Genomic DNA, 26,231 nt, shown 5'->3' on the forward strand with positions numbered 1-26,231 from the left:
TTAAAGAAAATAGAATTACATGATTTGCTTTGAATATTAAGATTAAAAAGGACAGTACAAAAAAGGGAATATGCAACAGCATTTTCATCATCCCTAATAAAACCTGTGGTCCTTGACCTCTTTTTAAGAAAGCTTTGAGTTAATGGGATAAAGAAGTCAGCATGAAGAGAGTCTATAGGCTTCTGGTATCATGACCACTATAGAAAAACCCTGTTATCATGTCACCAGAGTTTTAGTACTAAATGATAAATATCCTGGCCAGTACACCCATAAGATGTTTCCCGTCACATTCATCACCCAGAGGTACTATATTGCCTGTTTCCTTTTCTCTAGTGCCCTGTGACCTCGTTTTAACATTCAGTATCATATGACATGAATGCCTATTATATCTGTCATGGCTAAAGAATAATTGCTTTCCCCCTCCCACTTCTCATCAATTTGATTTTACAACTGAGCATTATATATGGCATTATATATAATTAGACATAGAAGAATACAATTAAAAAAGATAAGAAACAAACTATTCTTATGAATATAAAGTCACACCACTGTAAAAATTAGTCAAATAAACTAGTTTGGAAGGGGTGGAAAATTTCATTAAGGATCAAGACGATTACATTTTTTCTTCTCATGAACTCGAGTTCTGATGTTGTATCACCACAGGCAGGTCATGACCTCTCAAGACTTATTTTCTTATCTGGTAAAATTGAGTTGCCTTCACATCCAGGTCTAATCTTTCACTGGGCATTAAAGATCTTCCTTGATTGAATCTGAACTCTCTTGGAGTCTTATCTTTAACTACTAACAGTTTTGTACTTTATTCTGGATCATTTACTGTAATGAAACAAGCCTGGCTTTTTCAATTCTGTGCTATTTCTTGGGACTGCAAAGATGAACATTCATCCATTTCTTTATAAAATATACAATCTAATCAATGCTTCACTTAACTGTTATTAAATATTGCTTTATGTTAACATTACAATTACCTAAGAATCGGTATGATCTCACAAACTAGATTACAGCTCCTTGGAGCTGAGACTGAGACTTACATATCTTTGTATTCCACACAGTACATAGCACAGTGGCCTGCTGTGTGTCATATCATTGCATAGTTGTTTAACATTTATTAATTTGGATGGAAGAATGTATATATTCTCCCAAATGACGTATTAATTTAACTACCAGTTAGCTAACAAAACACCAATCCATGTCCTAGCACACTGCCAGGCACTTAAACTCTTGAGAAGCTGCTATTCTGAAAAAGCCATTAACCAGCTTAATAATCAACCTTTGGTATATAAGTTTAACATTATAACACCAATCAACTGAATCACTACATTAATAGAAAAAAAAGAAGAAAAATCATATGGGCACTATAATAAATCAGGAAAAAACACTGACAAAATTATTTACCTATTAGGATAAAAAGTTTTTAACAAACCAGTATGGAAAGGGAAGGGAAGGGAAAAGAAGTTCCTTTTACTTGATAAAGAATATCTACAAAAAGCAAACAATGCACCCTATGGCAAATATTATGATTATGGCAAAATATTTAAAGCCTTTCCCTTGCCATTAAGAACAAAGACAAGTATGTCCACTATCACACTTCAATTCATTCAACACATACTGGATTTCCTAGGCACTGTAATAAAGTAAAACAAACTAAAAGGTATGAATTTGGGAAAATGCAGACCAAGACTATAATTCAGTACATTTTACTTCTACCTGAATGTTCAAAATGAAACAGACAGAAAATACCAACTGTTGGAGAGAATGCAGGACAACTGAAAACTCTGGCAAACTGTTAAGCAGTAAAGCTAAACATAAGACTATACTTGCTGTTGTTTAGTCTCTAAGTCATATCCAACTCTTCTGCGGCCCCATGGACTGTAGCCCATCAGGTTTCTCTGCCCATGGGATTTCCCAAGCAAGAATACTGAAGTAGGTTGCCATTTCCTATTCTACAGGATCTTCCAGACCCAGGGATTGAACCTGTGATTCATGCTTTGCAGGCAGATTCTTTACCACTGAATCACTGGGGAAGCTAAGCCGGTATTATCATGTGGCAATTCCAATTCAAGGTACATGCCTACCAGAAATATATTTATTTCTTTATCAACAAATAATGGAATTGAAACAAACATATGAAAATGTTCATAGCAACACTATACATAATAGTCACCATCTGTGTAATCATAAATAAGTTCAGGTATATTCACAAATGGACAGACTACTATGCAGCAATGAGAATAACCAATTATACACGCAAATGTATCTATTGTTTTTCAAGTTATTCTCCCCTTTAGACTGTTATATAATATTAAGTATAATTCTCTGTGCTAGTTGACTCATTGGAAAAGACTCTGATGCTGGGAGGGATTGGGGACAGGAGAAGAAGGGGACGACAGAGGATGAGATGGTTGGATGGCATCACCGACTTGATGGACATGAGTTTGGGTGAACTCCGGGAGTTGGTGATGGACAGGGAGGCCTGGTGTGCTGTGATTCATGGGGTCACAAAGAGTCGGACATGACTGAGCGACTGAACTGAACCAAATACAGCAGGTCTTTGTTGGTTTTCCAGTTTAATTGCATAGACCGCCTTAGTTTTTGAAAATTCATTGATATTTTTCATTACAATATGTGCACTTTTACTATATTTTAAAGTTAAAAAAATTGCTAATTATTTTAATGCCTTTTGTTTGCTTTCTTCTTTTCTGCTACAGTAATCTGTGGTCCATACCATTTCTGTCCTTTATTATACCTATCTTTGCATGAAATGTTTCCTTGGTAGCTCTAATTTTCTTGAAGAGATCTCTAGTCTTTCTCATTCTATTGTTTTCCTCTTATTTCCTTGCACCGATCACCGAGGAAGGCTTTCTTATCTCTCCTGGCTATTCTTTGGAACTCTGCATTCGGATGCTTATATCTTTCGTTTTCTCTTTTTGCCTTTAGCTTCTCTTGTTTTCTCAGCTATTTGTAATGCCTCCTCAGACAACCATTTAGCCTTTTTGCATTTCTTTTACTTGGGGATGGTCTTGATCACTGCCTCCTGTACAATGTCATGAATCTCTCTCTGTCCACAGTTCTTCAGGGACTCTATCAGATCTAATTCCTGAAATCTATTTGTCACTTACACTGTAAAATAGGAAGGGATTTGATTTAGATCATACTTGAATGGTCTAGTGGTTTTCCTTACTTTCTTCAATTTAAGCCTGAAATTTGCAATAAGGAGTTCATGATCTGAGCCATAGTCAGCTCCCAGTCTTGTGTCTGCTGACTGTATAGAGCTTCTTTTCATGCAAAGATGGACACAATAAATGACAGAAATGGTATGGTCTAGCAAAAACAGAAGACATAAACAAGAGATGGTAAGAATACACGGAAGAACTATACAAAAAGATCTTCATGACCCAGATAACCATGATGGTGTAATCACTCACCTAGAGTGAGACATCCTGGAATGAGAAGTCAAGTGAACCTTAGGAAGCATCACTACGAACAAAGCTAGTGGAGGTGATGGAATTCCAGCTGAGCTATTTCAAATCCTAAAAGATGATGCTGTGATAGTGCTGCACTCAATATGCCAGCAAATGTGGAAAACTCAGCAGTGGCTACAGGATTGGAAAAGGTCAGTTTTCATTCCAATCCCAAAGAAGGGCAATGCCAAAGAATGCTCAAACTACTGCACAATTGCACTCACTTCACACGCTAGAAAAGTAATGCTCAAAATTCTCCAAACCAGGCTTCAACAGTATGTGAACCATGAAGTTCCAGATGTTCAAGCTGGATTTAGAAAAGGCAGAGGAACCAGAGATCAAATTGCCAAGCATCCACTGGATCACTGAAAAAGCATTAGAGTTCCAGAGAAACATCTACTTCTGCTTTATTGACTAAGCCAAAGCCTTTGACTGTGTACATCACAACAAACTGTGGAAAATTCTTAAAGAGATGGGAATATCAGACCACCTGACCTGCCTCCTGGGAATCTGTATGCAGATCAAGAAGCAACAGTTAGAACTGGACACAGAACAACAGACTGGTTCCAAATCAGGAAAGGCGTACATCAAAGCTAATTAACTTATATGCAGAGTATGTCATGTGAAAGGCCGGGCTGGATGAAGCAAATGCTTTCCAAGCACTGGGCCAAGAAAGCAATTTAAAATCAGTCTGAGACAACTGGAAGGTTAAATATCTGGGATGGATAAGTAATCATCACTGGGCTCTGAGTTTGAGGCTTATTCACTGGAAAAGGTAAATTTTAACAAGGTTATGAAATGAGAGATGGCACCTTGCTGCTTCATGACAGTTCAGATGTAAAAGCTTGGAAGCATTTGAACTGGGGGAAATTAACCAACAAAATTATAGGGAATAGAGATTAACGCTGTAGAAGAAAAGGATATCCTGTCAAACCCTAATCCCCACAGTTTCTTCTTATTACCAGCCTCATCAGTTTAACCTAAATGGACCTTTTAGTTCTTCACTGGCAGGGGATTGGATTTTGCCATTTGTCTTCCTCCTCAATCACAGATCAGTACTTAAGAAGCTTCGTCCTCTACCTAGCAATTTACCATCTCTGCTACTGGTCCATGCTGCTCCTTAGCTGATACTCCTTTTGATCAACATCAACAGTCCTACCACCACTGTAGATCACTTCCACAGGGGTAGGAAAATCTGTCTCTTCTCTTAATCTACATCGAGTTAAAATATAACTCTCTCCCTGCCAAAAAACATCCAAAACCAAACCAAACAGATCGACCCCAACCTGCCAACAAACAAAACATCTCACAGCAGATACTCAGTTCTTATCAGTGCTTTCCCTATTGATTAATTCTTTAAGGAAATATGAAACAAAGGGTATCTGATAGTCATAGCCTTTTCATTCCCATAGAATTTATCCTCTCACTGGGAAGCAAGGGCACCTAAACATTTACTAGGATGAAATGCTGGACAGCGGCCTCAAAACAGGAGATCTCCAGGCTGCTCAGTTGGAAACAACACCATTAAACCTAAGCAGGCTTATCACAACTTATCTCCCTTTATTGGAGCATGTGCCCACAACTTCACAACCCTTTTTCCTAACTACTCCGCTACTCTTAATCTTCCTCTCCTTCAACAGTTTCACCATCTGGAAGGGAGGAACACCCCATTCCTTCTGTCATCAGTCTCCCCTCAAGACTTTTGCCTCCTGGAGACCATTCCTCAGTTCTTGCATAATTCTAGACAACTGGGATAATTTACAGAATGAATGAAAAGTAGGGGGAAAAAAAAGAACAATGAACCAAAGGACATGTGTGACAGCAAAAAGACTTGTCTTTATTCTAAAATAAGAGTTGCCTTATGCAAACTTATGTTTTATGAATAACAGTAACATTATAATTATATTGTCATTAATGTGATGGAAGTTCTAAATAAGGAGGAAATTCAGGCTTATAAAAATGTTTACAGACACTTGAAACACAGTAGGCAAATGAAATTTAACTAAATTTAAAATGAGAGGAACAACATTTTTAAAAAGTGATGAAGGTTTCTCTGGAATGATTGCAACATTCAAATATAGCAGCCATATCAATGAACAAATGCCAGACAGCAACTTCATAATGCTTAAGGGCTCTGTGCTTTACAGCACTACCCATAATGGAAAAGTTAATGTAGCATTGAATAAAAGTGAGCTGCTCAGCTGCTGCAGTAAAATCTCTAGATCATGGAAATAATGGGCCATTCCTGCACCACCCCCCCAAAAACAACAGTTTAAAAAATAAAAAGAAAATTTTTAAAAAGTAAAAACAACATCAAAGATTTATGACTTATACTACCCAGTGAATCCCTGACAAATCATATGCCAGTTAGATTTCCCCTCAAAACACTTTAAAGGTAAAAAATATTTAACAAAGAGGTGTTGTCTTTCAAATATTCAAGAATCAATAGTTTATTAAGAAACCGAAAACAACAAAAATACCATTCATATTAAACTACAAATTAAAAAATTAGGAAACATGCCTAACATTTTCCCTAAACATTAGGCCTAAATATGTTAACTTTAGTAATTTTTAAAAAGCTGCCTCAAAATTTTAAAACCAAAGGCTGAATTTCTGACTTTACAGCATAGTTGGTGATATTTTTCTCTTAGAAAAACTTTATTAATGAACAATACTCTCCAAAGGTTTATTTAGGAAAGTTATTTCTACTAAATATTCTAGATGTATAAAACTATGCATACTGTCATGTATTTCTATATATTTGTAAAAATGCTTACTCCTTGGAAGGAAAGTTATGACCAACCTAGATAGCATATTCAAAAGCAGAGACATTACTTTGCCAACAAAGGTCCGTCTAGTCAAGGCTATGGTTTTTCCAGCGGTCATGTATGGATATGAGAGTTGGACTGTGAAGAAAGCTGAGCACTGGAGAATCGATGCTTTTGAACTGTGGTGTTGGAGAAGACTCTTGAGAGTCCCTTGGGCTGCAAGGAGATCCAACCAGTCCATTCTAAAGCAGATCAGTCCTGGGTGTTCTTTGGAAGGAATGATGCTACAGCTGAAACTCCAGTACTTTGGCCACTTCATGCGAAGAGCTGACTCATTGGAAAAGACTCTGATGCTGGGAGGGATTGGGGGCAGGAGGAGAAGGGGACGACAGAGGATGAGATGGCTCGATGGCATCACTGACTCGATGGCTGTGAGTCTGAGTGAACTCTGGGAGTTGGTGATAGACAGGGAGGCCTGGCGTGCTGCAATTCATGGGGTCGCAAAGAGTCGGACACGACTGAGTGACTGAACTGAATGCCAATTACTAAATGCTTTCATTTAGATGACAGTGAGAAGTATAAAAGAAAACCATAAGGTAAGTAATTAGAAATCAGACTGGTAAAGATATGTTTGCTGCTGCTGCTGCTAAGTCGCTTCAGTTGTGTCCGACTCTGTGCGACCCCATTGATGGCAGCCCACCAGGCTCCCCCGTCCCTGGGATTCTCCAGGCAAGAACACTGGTGTGGGTTGCCATTTCCTTCTCCAATGCATGAAAGTGAAATGTGAAAGTGAAGTCGCTCAGTCATGTCCGACTCTGAGCGACCCCATGGACTGCAGCCCACCAGGCTCCTCTGTTCATGGGATTTTCCAGGCAAGAGTACTGGAGTGGGGTCCCATTGCCTTCTCCGAAGATATGTTTAAGTGTCTGTTAATATTGTGGGCTTAAAATATTAATTTCTTAATAACCACTAGATAAAATGTTGCAGGATAGTGTAGAATAGGAATAGTGTGCGAGTGCTCAGTCATGTCCAACTCTTTGCAACTCCATGAACTGTAGCCTGCCATGCTCCTCTGTCCATGGAATTCTCCAGGCAATAATACTGGAGTGGTTTGTCATTTCCTACTCCAGGGGTCCTTCCAGACCCAGGGATCAAATCCATGTCTCTTGTGTCTCCTGTACTGGCAGGAAGATGCAGTAGGATATTGTTTTCTAATTTATCTAATTTATATTCCACAATTGTATGAAATAGTTATTATGTTGTATTTTATAAATGAAAAATATTGAAGCTTGGAGAATTTAGGAAATTTACCAAAGTTACACAAATATTCAGCTCTGGAGATAAATTTTACTCAAGTCTGAGTCCTTGAACGTAATACTATCTATATAATTATTTAATTAATACTTATAAAGCATGTAAGTATTTTAATAATAATATAACTTAAGTTCATGTAATGAACTTAAATTTTACATTTATCAATTTAGTTTATTTTTCTTATGTTCAAAGTTTACCAAATGATGCACTGAAAATTAGAATTATGTTAAACACACAAAATATTGTAGTTAATATATTCAAAATATTCTGAATTATAGTATTGCTCATTCTTTCTATATTGCAAGGTAAAAAAAGAAAGTCAGAGGTGGAGGCTGAAGTAAAGTCCTTATTTAGTACTTTATCCAAACTTAATAATTTCTGAAACATTAGCAAATAAACCTAAATAATATTATTATTCTTTATTGAGTACATTTGGTAACATTTCAGAATCCTTTGGGACCAGTTATAGGTACTTTGAACTCCTGCATTCATTCATTCTTTCATTCAATTACCTCCTCACTTACTCAGCAATATTTATTTACAGACCACCTCTTACATGTCAGGTACTCTGATACATACAAAGAACTTTGGCTCCTGAGGAACTTGGGGTTTGGGTAGTAAAGTAAAAAGATAAATATACATGTATGGCAGGGATATAAGCCAAGTAAAAATGTGTTAAAGAAGCGAGGAGGAAGGAACTAAACCAAAAATGTAACACTTAAGTTCAATCTTCTCCACTTTAAGCTCTCACAGACGTCAAGTAAATAGTTGGAAATTCTAATCTGACCAGGTGGCATTTCAACAAGTCAGTCTGTGGACAACAAACACATGCTGGGATGGTCTGAGTGTTTGATTCTGGGCAGAGGCTGGAATAGCAAACCCTCCTTAACCATACTTTCTAGCCCTAGTATCTGAAACCCAAAACACACTGAACTGAGTTGATATACTACTTTTTAGGTGTAATTTAAGTATTTTTGGATTTTTTAATATTTAAGACGTTATCCTTTGGGGAAATATGGGGTAAGGAGTGAAATAATCATAAGAATTAAAATAACTAACATTTGTACTTACTGTTTTTAACCATCACAACCTACTTAAGAGCTGGCTATATCAATAATAATGTAAATTTTAAATGTGAAAAAGAGATCAGAGAGGTAATTTTAAAATATTTGGAGTACAGAATGTTTTGAAAGATGAAACAAAGAATACTAATGTAAAGGGATTTATAATATATACTCCGAATAAAAACAAATAATCTTGGGTTGCAGGACGATGGATGAAACTGTAATTTCAAAGTGAAAAGCATTATTAAAATGGCAGGGCTTCAAGTTGGACAGAGTAGATATTGAAGAACCTCAAGAAACACAAAGTGACAAATGTGAGGTATTTTATTCCTCTAGATCCTGAATTATATATACCAAAATTAGATGAGCAGAGAGTAGTCACAAAGGTGCTTTGTGGAGCATATGTTAGGTTGTATTATAAGATGACTCATTTTATAGATCAAATGAGTTACCAAAGTTGAGGGTTCATCAAAACGATCTGGGAGATGGTAAATAAGCAGTAATTAGGTTAAACCAGAAAAGAAAACTTTACTTCTGATATGGATTTAAAAGACCTATATGTGACACAGAATTACATAAAAATTAACTGATTTACCAATTTTACTTTAAAGTAAGTAGCAACTATTCCTTCAGGGAACAGTGCCCTTGAACATCAAGTTAGTGCCTCTGAACTAGCAATACTTGAAACCAATGCTCACATAACTCGGACCATGACACCATCAAATCTACTGTAAGGTGAAAATTGTAATTATCACTCAATTATTATATTTGTAATGACTGCTCTTAAAGAAGTTAACAAGGTATTTTGCTACTTATCTTTTTCATATGTTAACTTACTGCTTAATAATGTACCTTAAAGTACACTAAAACACACTCAGCTTCTCAGCTGATAAATCTAAAGCTTTAAAAATGCCTGTGTGATGGTTTATATTTGGCATATTTTATTGCCTAGCCCTCAAATGTCTTTCTTCATACAAAAGTCAGCCATACTCAATTTTAAAATTTATATTAAGATTCAAAAGGCATAAAAACCCTCTTGATGGAATATCCCATTCCCTGGCTCTGAACTGCATCTTCATCTGTAGAGTGTTTGACTGCAATTTGGTAACTATTTACTGAATAATGGTAACACCAAAGAACTCCACTTGAAAGAAAAGAGTTTCTGTCTTACTGTCTACAAAGAGATATTACAATTTGTAGCTTCTACAAAAATCATATGAATCAAGTTTTTAGGGCTTATATTAGCTTGAAAAGCTCTTAAAACAGTTTTTCTTAGGGCTCAGTTGTCTATACCTAAAAGTAAAGGAGCTGATTATATCTTTAATGATACACATCAGCCTTTTCTTCATGGAAGATTGTTTTCAACTTGATGCTAATGGCCTAAGATTCAATTAGTAAAGATACATGATTCATCTTATTTTTCTGGGGACTTGTATCATATCGGTAATTGGTCTTTCCTGACAGACTTCAGGGCTTCATTTTCTTTGTTTCCTTCCTGAATTGCTACTAAAATGCTTATGGACTTGTTTTACAGATTTTTATATTTCTAAAGTAATATTATAAAAATATAAATACCATGCTTCCCCCACAGAAGAATTCTCCCCACAGATTTTACATTATATAGCACACATTTCAAGTTTAGAATTTATTATTACCATGCAAATTGGATTAATAGTAGCCAAAGTACCAAATCCTATTTGAAAAGAGGATTAAAGGTTTTACCATGCCAAACAAAACTGACAAAAAGTTTTTTACATATGAAGTTGGTAGGAGACAAATGTAAACTAAGATCATTGCAATAAGAGTATTAATAACATTTACTTTCACAAAATGTTGAACAAACGTTGGATTTTCTTCTGGTTGTGGAGATGGTCTCAGGTATAGACTTTTAGTTTCTTCCACTAATTATCCTAGGGCCACACTTTTTTTTTCCTTCTTGAATGACTCAATACCCTCAATTTTTGTTTTTGTTGTTTTTCAGAATGCCTCACTAGTTGTTTACAAAAAAGTGGGATAAAACAAACAGATAAACAGACATTAAGACTTTATGTTTGAGAAACCATATAATCTCAAATATTAAAAAAAGTGCATACAGAAAAAAACTAACACAAGGATGTGATACAATGAAAACACAGTATAGGACAAAGCTATATTAAAACATCCTTGTAAAAACCAACCTTATTATATTAACATTAATAATCTTAAAATGCCAAAAAATGAAACTTTAAAAAATAGTCACAATATGTATATTATTTGCATTTATTTTCTTTTTTTCTTAATGAGTGTTAGATACTGAAAATACTATCTGAAAATAGAGTACAAATTACAATAAATAATTATTTTCTAGCATTACTTATTAGAAAAAGGGAATGGTAAAATGCATCTGTAGTATCACTATCTGGGCCACATTTATTCCATCACAGAGTTAATTCCTAAAGCTGAAACAATCATTACATTTTGATGTTCATCTGTTTTATTGAACTACCACATGGGAGATTTATGGGAATGCTATCATGTCAGGGTCACAAGATTAAGTGAACAGTGATGACAGTAAATAAGCCATTTCTCTATATTCCAAAGGGTTTAACTCAGTTACTTAAAATGCCATAAACATAAATAGTCTTCTCTCTCTACATTGTATTTGTGACAGATGACTTCAAAATACAGCACTCTAGGGCAATGGCACTTTCCAACTAAACAGGCAAACCTTGTTGACAAAAGACACAAAACGACTTGTAAACACAAATATTAAAAGCAATTTCACATTTTAATCCATAAAATTTTAGTGTGCATAAAATATAGAGCAGTATCACTGTAAACTACTCATTTATAAAAGCAAAAATGATGTAGTTATAAAAAGGGTATTTGCTGAGGAAAATATTGTTCAAATTCAAATGCTTAAATGTTTGTAAGAATGTTTTCATGTCATTTCATGAGTTTCAAAAAGTCAATGAGTTTAACACATTATTTTAGGGAGTGTAGTGATATTTAAGTAAAAATATCTAAAATATCTTTAAAAAATATCAAAAAAGCACGCTTATAAAAACAGTTACCTCAAAGGCATCCAGAGAGTTTTCTCAACAGCCTAATAATGTACTATCGCCAATGATTCTTACAAAATTGCCAGCTGCCAAGATAACAGATGCTACTGCCTGAAAAATATTTTCTACAGTTTGGTATATGAATATTTTAATTAGCAGCCAAATAAAGGACTGAGGTACTGTGATAAACTTAATTTGACTCTAGGCACTTATTTCAAGTGGTCAAAAATTTTTTAACTTTATGCTATTTGAAGGTCAAGGAGAAGTTTTGTTACTGTGGAAATCCAAAACATTAATTTTTATTTTAAAACATGTATACCTGTGGTGGATTCATTTTGATATTTGGCAAAACTAATACAATTATGTAAAGTTTAAAAATAAAATAAAATTGGAAGAATTAAAAAAAAAAAAAAAAAGAAAGCTGAACACCAAAGAACTTAAAAAAAAAAAAAATAATTATGAAAAAAAAAATAAAACTAATTATGTCAATGCCTGAGAAAGTGTCTAATTTTTGTGAGTTTTATTATTTTATATTTGTTTATTGATTTTCTTCATTATTTTCATTTGTGTAGATTATGTCATTCTAATGTTATATGACAGAATGTGGTCCAGCGGAGAGGGGAATGGCAAACCACTTCAGTATTCTTGCCTTGAGAACCCCATGAACAGTATGAAAAGGCAAAATGATAGGATACTGAAAGGGGAACCCCCCAGGTCAGTAGGTGCCCAATATGCTGCTGGAGATCAGTGGAGAAATAACTCCAGAAAGAATGAAGGGATGGAGTCAAAGCAAAAACAATACCCAGTTGTGGATGTGAATGGTGATAGAAGCAAGGTCCGATGCTGTAAAGAGCAAGATTGCATAGGAACCTGGAATGTCAGGTCCATGAATCAAGGCAAATTGGAAGTGGTCAAACAGGAGATGGCAAGAGTGAACATCGACATTCTAGGAATCAGCAAACTAAAATGGACTGGAATGGGTGAATTTAACTCAGATGACCATTATATCTACTACTGTGGGCAGAACCCCTGAGAAGAAATGGAGTAGCCATCATGGTCAACAAAAGAGTTCCAAATGCAGTACTTGGATGCAATCTCAAGAAGGACAGAATGATCTCTGTTCACTTCCAAGGCAAACCATTCAATATCACAGTAATCCAAGTCTATGTTCCAACCAGTAACGCTGAAGAAGCTGAAGTTGAACGGTTCTATGAACACCTACAAGACCTTTTAGAACTAACACCCAAAAAAGATGTCCTTTTCATTATAGGGGACTGGAATGCAAAAGTAGGAAGTCAAGAAAGACCTGGAGTAACAGGCAAATTTGGCCTTGGATACGGAATGAAGCAGGGCAAAGGTGAATAGAGTTTTGCCAAGAGAAGGCACTGGTCATAGCAAACACCCTCTTCCAACAACACAAGAGAAGACTCTACACGTGGAAATCACCAGATGGTCAACACCGAAATCAGATTGATTATATTCTTTGCAGCCAAAGAATAGGGAAGCTCTATATAGTCATCAAAAACAAGACCGGGATAACTATGGCTGAGATCATGAACTCCTTATTGCCAAATTCAGACCTAAAATGAAGAAAGTAGGGAAAACCCACTAGACCATTCAGTTCAGTTCAGTTGCTCAGTCGTGTCCGATTCTTTGCAACCCCATGAACCGCAGCACGCCAGGCCTCCATGTCTATCACCAGCTCCTGGAGTTCACCCAAACTCATGTCCACTGAGTTGGTGATGCCATCCCGCCATCTCATCCTCCGTCGTCCCCTTCTCCTCCTGCCCCCAATCCCTCCCAGCATCAGAATCTTTAATGAGTCAGCTCTTCGCATGAGGTGGCCAAAGTATTGGAGTTTCAGCTTTAGCATCATTCCTTCCAAAGAACACCCAGGACTGATCTGCTTTAGAATGGACTGGTTGGATCTCCTTGCAGTCCATGGGACTCTCAAGAGTCTTCTCCAACACCACAGTTCAAAAGCATCAATTCTCCAGTACTCAGCTTGAAGAAAGTAGGGAAAACCATTAGACCATTCAGGTATGACCTAAATCAAATCCCTTATGATTATACACTGGAAGTGAGAAATAGATTTAAGGGCCTAGATCTGATAGATAGAGTGCCTGATGAACTATGGATGGAGGTTTGTGACACTGTAGAGGAGACAGGGATCAAGACCATCCCCATGGAAAAGAAACTCAAAAAAGCAAAATGGCTGTCTGGGGAGGCCTTACAATAGCCGTGAAAAGAAGAGAAGTGAAAAGCAAAGGAGAAAAGGAAAGATATAAGCATCTTAATGCAGAGTTCCAAAGAATAGCAAGAAGAGATAAGAAAGCCTTCCTCAGTGATCAATGCAAAGAAATAGAGGAAAACAACAGAATGGGAAAGACTAGAGATCTCTTCAAGAAAATTAGAGATACCAAGGGAACATTTCATGCTAAGATGGGCTCAATAAAGGACAGAAATGGTATGGACCTAACAGAAGCAGAATGTATTAAGAGGAGGTGGCAAGAATACACAGAACAATACAAAAAAAGATCTTCACAACCAAGATAATCAAGATGGTGTGATCACTCACCTAGAGCCAGACATCCTGGAATGTGATATCTAAGCAGACCTTAGAAAGCATCACTATGAACAAAGCTAGTGGAGGTGATGGAATTCCTGTTGAGCTATTTCAAATCCTGAAAGATGATGCTGTGAAAGTGCTACACTCAATATGCCAGCAAATTTGGAGAACTCATCAGTGGCCACAGGACTGGAAAAGGTCCGTTTTCATCCCAATCCCAAAGAAAGGCAATGCCAAAGAATGCTCAAACTACCGCACAATTGCACTCATCTCACACGCTAGTAAAGTAATGCTCAGAATTCTCCAGGCCAGGCTTCAGCAATATGTGAACCGTGAACTTCCTGATGTTCAAGCTGGTTTTAGAAAACCATGGACATGTAACAACAGACTGGTTCCAAATAGGAAAAGGAGCATGTCAAGGCTGTATATTGTCACCCTGCTTATTTAACTTATATGCAGAGTACATCATGAGAAACGCTGGGCTGGAGGAAGCACAAGCTGGAATCAAGATTGCTGGGAGAAATATCAATAACCGCAGATATGTAGACAACACCACCCTTATGGCAGAGGTGAAGAGGAACTAAAAAGCCTCTTGATGAAAGTAAAAGAGGAGAGTGAAAAATTTGGCCTAAAATTCAACTTTCAGAAAACAAAGATCATGGCATCTGGTCCCATCACTTCATGGGAAATAGATGGAGAAACAGTGGAAACAGTGTCACACTTTATTTTTTGGGGGCTGCAAAATCATTGCAGATGGTGATTGCAGCCATGAAATTAAAAGATGATTACTCCTTGGAAGGAAAGCTATGACCAACCTAGATAGTATATTCAAAAGCAGAGACATTACTTTGCTGTCTCGTCAAGGCTATGGTTTTTTCAGTGGTCATGTATCGATGTGAGAATTGGACTGTGACGAAAGCTGAGAGCTAAAGAACTGATGCTTTTGAACTGTGGTGTTGGAGAAGACTCTTGAGAGTCCCTTGGACTGCAAGGAAATTCAACCAGTCCATTCTAAAGGACTGGTGTTCTTTGGAAGGAATGATGCTAAAGCTGAAACTCCAGTACTTTGGCCACCTCATGCGAAGAGCTGACTCATTGGAAAAGACTGTGATGCTGGGAGGGATTGGGGCAGGAGGAGAAGGGAATGACAGAGGATGAGATGGCTGGACGGCATCACCGACTCAATGGACGTTGAGTTTGAGTGAACTCCAGGAGTTGGTGATGGACAGGGAGGCCTGGCGTGTTGCAATTCATGGGGTTGCAAAGAGTCGGACACGACTGAGCGACTGAACTGGACTGAATGGTATGTAAAGCATTTTATAAATTATTTTACTTTGGAGAGACTGACAGGCTGTTAAAGTTTTCTCTCTCTCTCTTTAAGGGAAGATGAACTTTGATACTTCTAAAGGTATTTGCTGAATCTGGTAATACCACTTTGGTCTTTTCCCCATTTGGAATATTCTCCCAGCTTCACATTCTTTTCCTTTCATTTACTGAAGACTCAGAAGCTGCTCACAATTTTCCTTTCCATCCCAAATACTATAATTATATGTCAAGGTTGTATACATCATGCAAAATACCGAGCTGGATGAATCACAAGCTGGAATCAAGATTGTCAGGAGAAATATCAATACCTCAGATATGCAGATGACACTACTCTAACTACAGAAAAGTAAAGGGAACTAAAGAGCCTCTTAATGAGGGTGAAACAGGAGAGAGAAAAAGCCAGCTTAAAACTCAACATTCAAAAAACTAAGATCATGGCATCCAGTACCTCCACTTCATGGTAAAAAGAAGGGGAAAATGTCAAAGCAGTGACAGATTTTCTTTCTTTGGGCTCCAAAATCACTGCAAGTGGTGACTGCAGCTATGAAATTCAAAGATGCTTGCTACTTGGAAGGAAAGTGTGACAGACCTAGATAGGATATTAAAAAAGCAGACACATCACTTTGCCAACAAAATTCTGTACAGTCAGAGCTATGGTTTTTCTAGTAGTTGTGTATGGATGTGAGAGCTGGACTATAAAGAAGGCTGAATGCCAAAGAATTGATGTTTTTGAATTGTGGTGGTAGATAAGACTCTTTAGAGTCCCTTGGTGGAGAAGGCAATAGCACCCCACTCCAGTACTTTTGCCTGGAAAATCCCATGGATGGAGGAGCCTGGTGGGCTGCAGTCCATGGGGTCACTAAGAGTCGGACACAAGTGAGCGACTTCACTTTCACTTTTCACTTTCATGCATTGGAGAAGGAAATGGCAACCCACTCCAGTGTTCTTTCCTGGAGAATCTCAGGGACGGGGAGCCTGGTGGGCTGCCATCTATGGGGTTGCACAGAGTCGGACACGACTGAAGTGACTTAGCAGCAGCAGCAGAGTCCCTTGGACTGCAAGGAGATCAAACCAGTCAATCCTAAAGGAAATCAACCCTCAATATTCTTTGGAAGGACTGATGCTGAAGCTGAAGCTTCTATACTTTGGCTACTTTATGCAAAGAGCCGACTCACTTAAAAAGACCGTGATACTGGGAAAGATTGAAGCCAAAAGTAGAAGGCCACAGAGAATAAGATGGTTAGATAGCATCACTAACTCAGTGGAGATGAATCTGAGTAAACTCTGGGAGGCACTGAAGGACACGGAAGCCTGGCATGCTGTAGTCCATGGGTTCACAGAGTCGGAAGTGACTTAGTGACTAAACAATAACAATTCAACTTATGTGCCAAATGCAATATTCCATCCTTTCAGTTTCTTGATCTCATTATTATGATTTTCAACTTGACTCCACTTAATTATTGTATTTTTATGACCACATTCTGGTTGTGTTAACCTGTTCTTATATATTTCTGAAATCTTAAAATCAAACATCTGAGAGATTCCCATAGTTTCAGTTCACTGACTCTTATTTTCTTGACTCCATTATTTTCTGTGTATCAGTCCCCTGCTTTCTTTACTTGCTTCCTTCCTTAACTATTTAAATTATCACTTATCACTCTATCACTTCAATCACTTTCTTATTTTTAACTTAATATGTTTACTCCTTTGCCTTGATGAAACTATCCAGCAATAAACAACCCTAGAAGTAATGAATTAAAGATAATGTACTTTTAAACCTATTTAAAGATAGAGCTTAATAGTCACAGATACAGTTCTTTCTCTTTTTGGCTGTTGACAGAATATAAGAAGTTTCTTACATATTTTAAAAATTTACAATTAGGCTCCTTCCTTTTATTTGGAAGGAAATGGAGTACAGACCTTGTAATCTATTGTAATCAAATGTTTTGCTGTATCAGAGAAAACATCATGTGATACACTCAGAGAAGTTGGGAAAATAATTCAAAATATAGTATAATTAACTCAAAATAAAATCCCACTACCCTACAAGAATCCATATTATAACAACTTTTGGTGGTTGGAAGAAGAAAACATATAGATGTATTGCTGACACGATCTGTTGAGGGACAATGTGTGTACGTGTGCTGTATGGGGAGTGGAAGATGAAAGAAAGAAGTAAATCAAGGAATAAGAGAGATGAGATTTGTTGGGGATTGGAAGTATATATTTGGCCATGTCTAAGAAGTTCATCACATGCACGAACAGTGACCTACTGTCATATGGAGCTCTATTTTCTTCTTTATGGTAGACTTTTCCATTAAAATATGATCTGGGCAAGGCAAACTCAATAATCATCTTCCCATCTACACCACTTCTTTCAGTGTTTCTGAGTTCTAAGAATGGCACCACCATTACCTGGTGAGTGATGACAGCAACCTGGACAACATTCTTGATTCTTTACTAACCATTTAATCATCAAGTCACAATGACATTACATAATTTTAGATGTATGTTTTCTATTAAAGTGGTTAGAATCAGTGATCTAAATTAATTAGAACACAATGAGTTGAATGTTAAAGATTCAAGTACCCAATGTTAAAGATTTCCAAGTACCCAAGGAAAATGAAAATCTGTTCCATGGTTACAGAACCTAGAGTTCAAACAGATGGTTGCAAAAAAGTCCCAGCCAGGGAATAAAATGGATCAGAAAACTAAGCAAAATCCCCACTACGCTGTATGCCAACTTCTCCAAAATAAGCAGGGTTTTGGATCTAGAAATCTGAGGCTATTTTTACCTTCTTAGCAGATATGAGATACTCCTTTTAAAAGGCAGCTGAACTATCCCAGAAGACATGCTGGACAATGAGTCTTAAGGGAAGAAGAGACTGAGGTATCCAGGGTTTGGGTAGTTTATTGTAAGACTAAGAGGATGATGTAAGAAGAGGGTCCTGAAAGTGAGATGGTACATTTACTTCCAATGAAAGGGCAGGAACATGTGCAGCTGTTCCCCAGGTACTACAGCTCATTGCATTAATGCAGAAACTAAAGTCTAATTTTGTCCAGAAACAGACCTGCTTTTAAGAATAAGCGTATCTCTAGAGCCCAGAGTAAAATGAAGATCCAGAGCTTTACATTAATAAGATTATCAGAATCTCAGCATAATCCTTGAGTGTGTGGGGCCCTATTAATAAATAAGACTGAGTTTTCCAACTCCCATGGAAGGGACTCAGGGCAAATTAATTCAGGTTTAAATAAAATCTGAGTACAGTGGCTATAGTTCATACCCATTATAAATGGCATCAGTAAACATTTTAAGTCAAAGGACAGAGAAATGGAGCCAGGAAGTGAAAGTTAATACGACTGTTTCAAAATATTTCAAATCTAGACTTTGTTTCAAAAGTATATGTATGAAACGAGTTGCCAGTCCAGGTTCGATGCACGATACTGGATGCTTGGGGCTAGTGCACTGGGACGACCCAGAGGGATGGTATGGGGAGGTAGGAGGGAGGAGGGTTCAGGATGGGGAACACATGTATACCTGTGGCGGATTCATTTTGATATTTGGCAAAACTAATACAATTATGTAAAGTTAAAAAAAAAAGTATATGATTTTCACTTGAAATACTACCTGCTCACTCCTTGCTTTATGTTTTAGTGTTAAATTACATTACTTTAAGTTAATATTTTGTGCTTATAATGCTGATTTTGGGTTATTTCATTACTTTGACTTTAAATTATTGATGGAGTGAGAGAACTCTTGATACAGATCAAGTCTTGTTTTGGAAGTGTAGACTATCAGATTGAAATCCAATAACTATGTCCATCCTCTCATTTGAACCTGTTATATTTATTTATATAACTTTTTAGAGGCAATGGCATGCTATTCTATGAAGTTTCATAGCCATTAAATGAGAATGAGCTATGATACGAATATTTTTTATTTCTAAGCAGGTTAATTTTTTGGTCATCTTAGATTTCACAGTATTAACAAGATCACAATTAATATTAATAGATTGTTTCTTCTACTTAGTGCTACCAACATACTTGTCAATACAACTTGTAATGTATATTTTAAAAAAGCTCTCAAATTCTAGTTTTTCCACAGGGAAGAAATCAAGATCAATAACATTATATGAATTCAAAAGTTAAAATATGTTAGAGCCAATGAGCAGCATAATTGAGTCAAAAGATAAAATTAAAAGGAATTGTATGTTAAAACTAAACATTTTATATAAAACAGGAAGTAGAATATTATAGAGATGAAATTCCTTCAGATTTAACATATATTTAATAACAAGAATATATCTATAAGTGGTATTCAACCTCTCCACTGAGGAAACTACAAGGCTATTGGAAGAGGCAGGCACATCTACATTGCTATAAAACAGTAAGTGATATACCATAGACAGTTGCAATACAGATAATTATCACAAACTATGAGGAATCAGGTTTACAAAAGATAGAGAACCCAGGAAACTCTATAGAAAGGGTGACATGTGACCTCAGCTAAAACAGGTTGACCATATTTTCCTATTTCTTCTAGTATATGTCTTCATAAAGCAGCCAGACTAATCTTTTTAAACATAAATCAGATCATGTTACCCTTCTGCTCAAAACCCTTCACTGTTTTTCATGCCACTTAGGATAAAGTCACAAATCCTTGTGATCTACAGGACTTTAAATCATCAGGCTCATATGTTCCTCTCCAGCCTCATCTCAAGACACCACCCCCACCACTCACTGAGCTGTAGACATAGAACTCCCCTTTCTGTTCATTTTATTATCTCTATAGTCTGAGTCTTTGTAATGTTTGTCTCCTAATGTTCTATATTCCACACTTTGCTGATGATTCCCTTCTCATCCCTCAAAACTTGGCCTAAACTGACCTTCTTTGAAAAAGTCTTTGCATCTATTGAGATAATCATATGGGGAGGGAGGAGCGAGGAGGGTTAAGGATGGGGAACATGTGTGTACCTGTGGCGGATTCATGTTGATGTATGGCAAAACCAATACAATATTGTAAAGTTAAAAAATAAAATAAAATTTTTAAAAAAGGAAAAAAAAAAAGAAAAAGTCTTCCCTGAAATCTCTAATCTAAAATAAAGATTCTCTGTTACACTCTTTCTTTCAGAGTACCCTATATTTTTTCTTTCCTAACGTTTGCTGAATTTTGTTATTAATGTTTTATTTCTATAATTATTTGTTTACTACCAGCCCCTTCTACCAGACTATAATTTAATTATGTGAGGGCAGGCCAGGCTTTGGTGCTCAGCTGTTTCATCAAATACTAGTCTAGATGTTGCTGTGAAGGTATTTTGTAGGTGTGATAACATGTATAAACAGTTGACTATAAGTAAAGGATATTATGCCCAGTAATGTGGGTGGGACTCATCTAATCAGTTGAAGGTCTTAAGAGAAAAGACCTAGGTTTCCTGGAGAAGAAGGAATTCTGCCTCAAGACAGAAATCCTGTCTGTGCTTCCAGACTGCCAGCCCAGCCTACAGATTTCAGATTTGCCAGGTCCCATAAGCATGTGAGCCAATTCTTTAAAATAAATAAATATCTATATATCTATATTCATATCCATACCTACATCTATATCTGTATCTTATATATATTCTGTTGGATCTTTTCTGTTTGTCTGGTGAACCCTGACTGATACAGTCTGCTTCTACTTGTAAAACTGTGTGATACTATACAGGTTTCACTTAAACTCTGAAATCTTCAAATTTCTTTATTGTAATATGAAAAAAAAAATTCAGTATCAACCTTAATAGAGATTTTCTGAATGTTAAAAAAAAAATCTCATTTAACATTCTTAGTATAGTGCCTGGCAAACAATAAATATTTAATTAATGTTAGATGTGGTGGTATTGTTATTATTATAAGAAACAAATATCTAGAGTTAGCTATTTTTAAAGATGTTTATGTTATAATATTACTTTAAATTCAAATAATAAAGTTTTCTTAAATCTATCTTATACTTGAGATCCCAGGACAGTTGATCAACTATTATCCTGGCCATATTCCAGATGTTCTCTCTAGCTAACAGAATCACTTCTACCAGAATTTTTCTTAGTGTCCTTTCCACAGGTAACCAACCCCTAAATTCTGCCAGACAGAGACTGGATAAAAACATTCAATGAGATAAGACAGTCCTAATATATATAAATGAAGGACCTTAGCAATCTAAATATAGTGACCTGACTCACTACTATTTTTCTAGAAAACATTGTGCAGAAGAAAACAAAACAATTTTATACCCACAAAATTTTAGTAGAAAAACACTTTATTATTGTCTCAAAAATAGCCTAATTTGAGATGAAAACCTTTCCTAAGAAAAAGTGAATAGAGAAATATGAAATAAAATATTTTTAAAGAATGTTATTACTTCTCCATAATACATGCTTATATTATTACTTATACGTAAGCAAAATTAAGAATGATATAAATCTAATAATTTGAAGAGTTGACTCTAAAAGATTAAAAACAAACCATTTCTACACTCTTGCTATATATGAGAAATGATAGTCTAAAATACTTGTCTAAACAAATTTTGTATTGTTATACATAATTATAAATTAGAAATAACTTCCATTAGATTACTTGTAAAAGTTTAGATTTTCTTTTAAAGCCATTCTAAAGAGTCATTAAAAAGATTTCAGGAAAAAAATTAAGCAATTTATAATACTTTAAAATAATAGTCTATGAGTAATTTTTAAGTTTATAGTTATTTTTTATTTATAACTTTTAAAATTAACCTATGAGTTACTCTTTACTTCTAGTATTTTTTTTTACAACTCACCTATGAGAAACCGCTCCCCATGCACCATGCTTATTTGTGAGAATGTTCAAGATTTTCTGTTTCAACTGATTTGCAGTCACGTGGTCCCGATGCTTTGCGGCACTTATGAGATGGTCACACATCTTCTCTTCCTCTCTTCTATCAGCAGCATATTGGGCACACTGTGACTAGAAGAAATACCAACAGTGCATGATAATACACCTCTATCTATATAGGAAAGAAATGGTATCTAGCCTTGAATTAAAGGGTAATCATTATCAATTCAATTTTTAAAATTCAGGTAATATAATATTTTGAAAGATATTCTAGTATATATGTATGTGTATATATATATGCATATACATATGGTCACTTTTTAAACTGGTAAAACTGTGTTCTTTCTATGTGTTTATACATAAAGTATATGGAAAGCAATTTGAATGTTAATAATCTGGGTCTCTCGCATTGTAGGCAGATTCTTTACCATCTGAGTCCCAAGGAAAGCTCATTAAGTAATATTATCAGATAATTTATGACTTTTAATCTACTTTCCAATTCTGAAATTCTGATTTTAACATATTCTAAAAGTGAGCATTTTAGAAACAAAATAGTTTATCAAAAATGCAAATCTACTTATTATTTTACCAATACAATGTTGTTGTTGCTGTTTAGTTGCTACGTAGTGTCTGACTTTTTGTGACCCCATGGATGGTAGCCTGCCAGGCTGCTCTATAGATGGGATTTCCCAGCAAGAACACTGGAGTGGTTTGCCATTTCCTTTTCCAGGAGATCGTCCCGACCGAGGGATTGAACCCAGGTATCCTGCATTGGCAGGGGAATTCTTTACTGCTGAGCTACCAGGGAAGCCCCTAATATAGTATATAAGTGTTCATTGTTCAGTCATGTCCAGTTCTTTGCCACACCATGGACTGTAGCCTGTCAGGTTCTTTTATCCATGGAATTCTCCAGGCAAGATTATTGGAGTAGGTAGCCATTCCCTCCTCCAGGGGATCTTCCTGACCCAGGGGTTGAACCCAGGTCTCCTGAATTGCAGAAAGATTTTTTTTTTTTTTACCATCTGAGCCACCACGGAAGCCCAATATAGTATCAGCTCAGTTCAGCTGCTCAGTTGTATACAACTCTTTGCGAATCCATGAACTGCAGCAAGCCAGGCCTCCCTGTCCATCACTAACACGCGGAGTCCACCCAAACCCATGTCCATTGAGTCAGTGATGTCATCCAGCTATCTTATCCTCTGTCGTCCCATTCTCCTCCTGCCCTCAATCTTTCCCAGCATCAGGGTCTTTTCAAATCAGTCAGCTCTTCATATCAGGTGGCCAAAGTATTGGAGTTTCAGCTTCAAAATCAGTCCTTCCAATGAACACAGGAATGATCTCCTGTAGGATGGACTGGTTGGATCTCCTTGCAATCCAAGAGACTCTCAAGAGTCTTCTCCAACACCACAGTTCAAAGCATCAATTCTTTGGCACTCAGCTTTCTTTACAGTCCAACTCTCACATCCATACATGGCCACTGGAAAAACCATAGCCTTGACTAGATGGACCTTTGTTGACAAAGAAATGTCTATGCTTTTTAATATGCTATCTAGGTTGGTCATAACTTTCCTTCCAAGGAGTAAGCGTCTTTTAATTTCATGGCTGCAGTCACCATCTGCAGTGATTTTGGAGCCCAGAAAAATAAAGTCTGACACTGTTTCCACTGTTTCCCTATCTATTTTCCATAAAGTGATGGAACTGGATGCCATGATCTTAGTTTTGTGAATGTTGAGCTTTAAGCCAACTTTTTCACTCCCCTATTTCACTTTCATCAAGAGGCTCTTTAGTTCCTCCTCACTTTCTGCCATAAGGGTGGTGTCATCTGCATATCTGAGGTTATTGATATTTCTCCTGGCAATCTTGATTCCAGCTTGCTGCTTCCTCCAGCCCATCATTTCTCATGATGTACTCTGCATAGACGTTAAATAAGCGGGGTGACAATATACAGCCTCGACGTACTCCTTTTCCTATTTGGAACCAGTCTGTTGTTACATGTTCAGTTCTAACTGTTGCTTCCTGACCTGCATACAGGTTTCTCAAGAGGCAGGTCAGGTGGTCTGGGATTCCCATCTCTTTCAGAATTTTCCACAGTTTATTGTGATGCACACAGTCAAAGGCTTTGGCATGGTCAATAAAACAGAAGTAGATGTTTTTCTGGAACTCTCTTGCTTTTTCCATGATCCAGCGGATGTTGGCAATTTGATCTCTGGTTCCTCTGCCTTTTCTAAAACCAGCTTGAACATCTGGAAGTTCACGGTTCATGTATTGCTGAAGGCTGGCTTGGAGAATTTTGAGCATTAGTTTACTAGCGTGTGGGATGAGTGCAATTGCGCGGTAGTTTGAGCATTCTTTGGCATTACCTTTCTTTGGGATTGGAATGAAATGTCTTACTTAAAAATGTTATGTTCCTGATAATTATATATAAATCAAAACTGTGCCATTTAATAGTGTTCCATGAGAAACGCTGGACTGGAAGAAACACCAGCTGGAATCAAGATAGCTGGGAGAAATATCAATAACCTCAGATATGCAGATGACACCACCCTTATGGCAGAAAGTGAAGAGGAACTCAAAAGCCTCTTGATGAAAGTGAAAGTGGAGAGTGAAAAAGCTGGCTTAAAGGTCAACATTCAGAAAACGAAGATCATGGCATCCGGTCCCACCACTTCATGGGAAATAGATGGGGAAACAGTGGAAACAGTGTCAGACTTTATTTTTCTGAGCTCCAAAATCACTACAGATGGTGACTGCAGTCATGAAATTAAAAAACGCTTACTCCTTGGAAGGAAAGTTATGACCAACCTAGATAGCATATTCAAAAGCAGAGACATTATTTTGCCAACAAAGATTCGTCTAGTCAAGGCTATGGTTTTTCCTGTGGTCATGTATGGATGTGAGAGTTGGACTGTGAAGAAGGCTGAGCGCCGAAGAATTGATGCTTTTGAAGTGTGGTGTTGGAAAGGACTCTTGAGAGTCCCTTGGACTGCAAAGAGATCCAACCAGTCCATTCTGAAGGAGATCAGCCCTGGGATTTCTTTGGAAGGAATGATGCTAAAGCTGAAACTCCAGTACTTTGGCCACCTCATGCGAAGAGTTGACTATTGGAAAAGACCCTGATGCTGGGCGGGATTGGGGGCAGGAGGAGAAGGGGACGACAGAGGATGAGATGGCTAGATGGCATCACTGACTCGATGGACATGAGTCTCAGTGAACTCCGGGTGTTGGTGATGGACAGGGAGGCCTGGCGTGCTGCGATTCATGGGGTCGCAAAGAGTCAGACACAACTGAGCGACTGATCTGACCTGATCTGACCTGATGCCATAAATGGCAATGTGGTATAGAAGACAGTTTAGGAATTTAGAGTTTCATTCAATTTCACACTTTATGTAAATTCTTTTTTCTCTGTATTCAGTTTTATATTCATAAAATAAAGGACTAAAACAAGATTTTCTCTACAGAGTATCTTAGCTCTGGAATTTAGTGTATTCAAAGTGTCGTTGAATGATAACTACTCTCTTAATCTTCTCTACCTAATAATCAGTTGTCCTCTCAGCTATATGTATTCAAGTTCATTGGTATTAGAAACATAGGCAATCTTGTGTATCAAAAAGGTTCAATACAAACATGAACATGTGATGAAACATCTCTTTAACCCTAAGTCTTTTTTGTATAATGATTTACGTATAGAGTGACTGAATATTTTAATATTATCAAGTATTAATATGAGTCATATAATTATAAAAAAGTTTTATACATCTAAAATACACATATAATGAGTTCACATTCATTATTACGAAGTAAAAATCCTTCATGGAAGGTATATGAGCATA

General features: G+C 36.7%; 1 protein-coding gene across 6 annotated transcripts in view; it reads right to left on the bottom strand.

Moving 5' to 3' along the window:
• The window catches only part of NBEA (neurobeachin), a 676,277-nt gene that overhangs the window by 294,099 nt on the left and 355,947 nt on the right, over positions 1–26,231 (bottom strand). For all 6 annotated transcript variants that reach the window (XM_061434789.1, XM_061434791.1, XM_061434788.1 and 3 more), the window contains one exon: positions 22,367–22,533. In XM_061434789.1, the coding sequence (XP_061290773.1) occupies positions 22,367–22,533 (167 nt within the window). The remainder of the gene's footprint in view (positions 1–22,366; positions 22,534–26,231) is intronic.

This window comes from Bos javanicus, chromosome 12, assembly GCF_032452875.1.
Source record: "Bos javanicus breed banteng chromosome 12, ARS-OSU_banteng_1.0, whole genome shotgun sequence".
Classification (NCBI taxonomy): domain Eukaryota; kingdom Metazoa; phylum Chordata; class Mammalia; order Artiodactyla; family Bovidae; genus Bos; species Bos javanicus.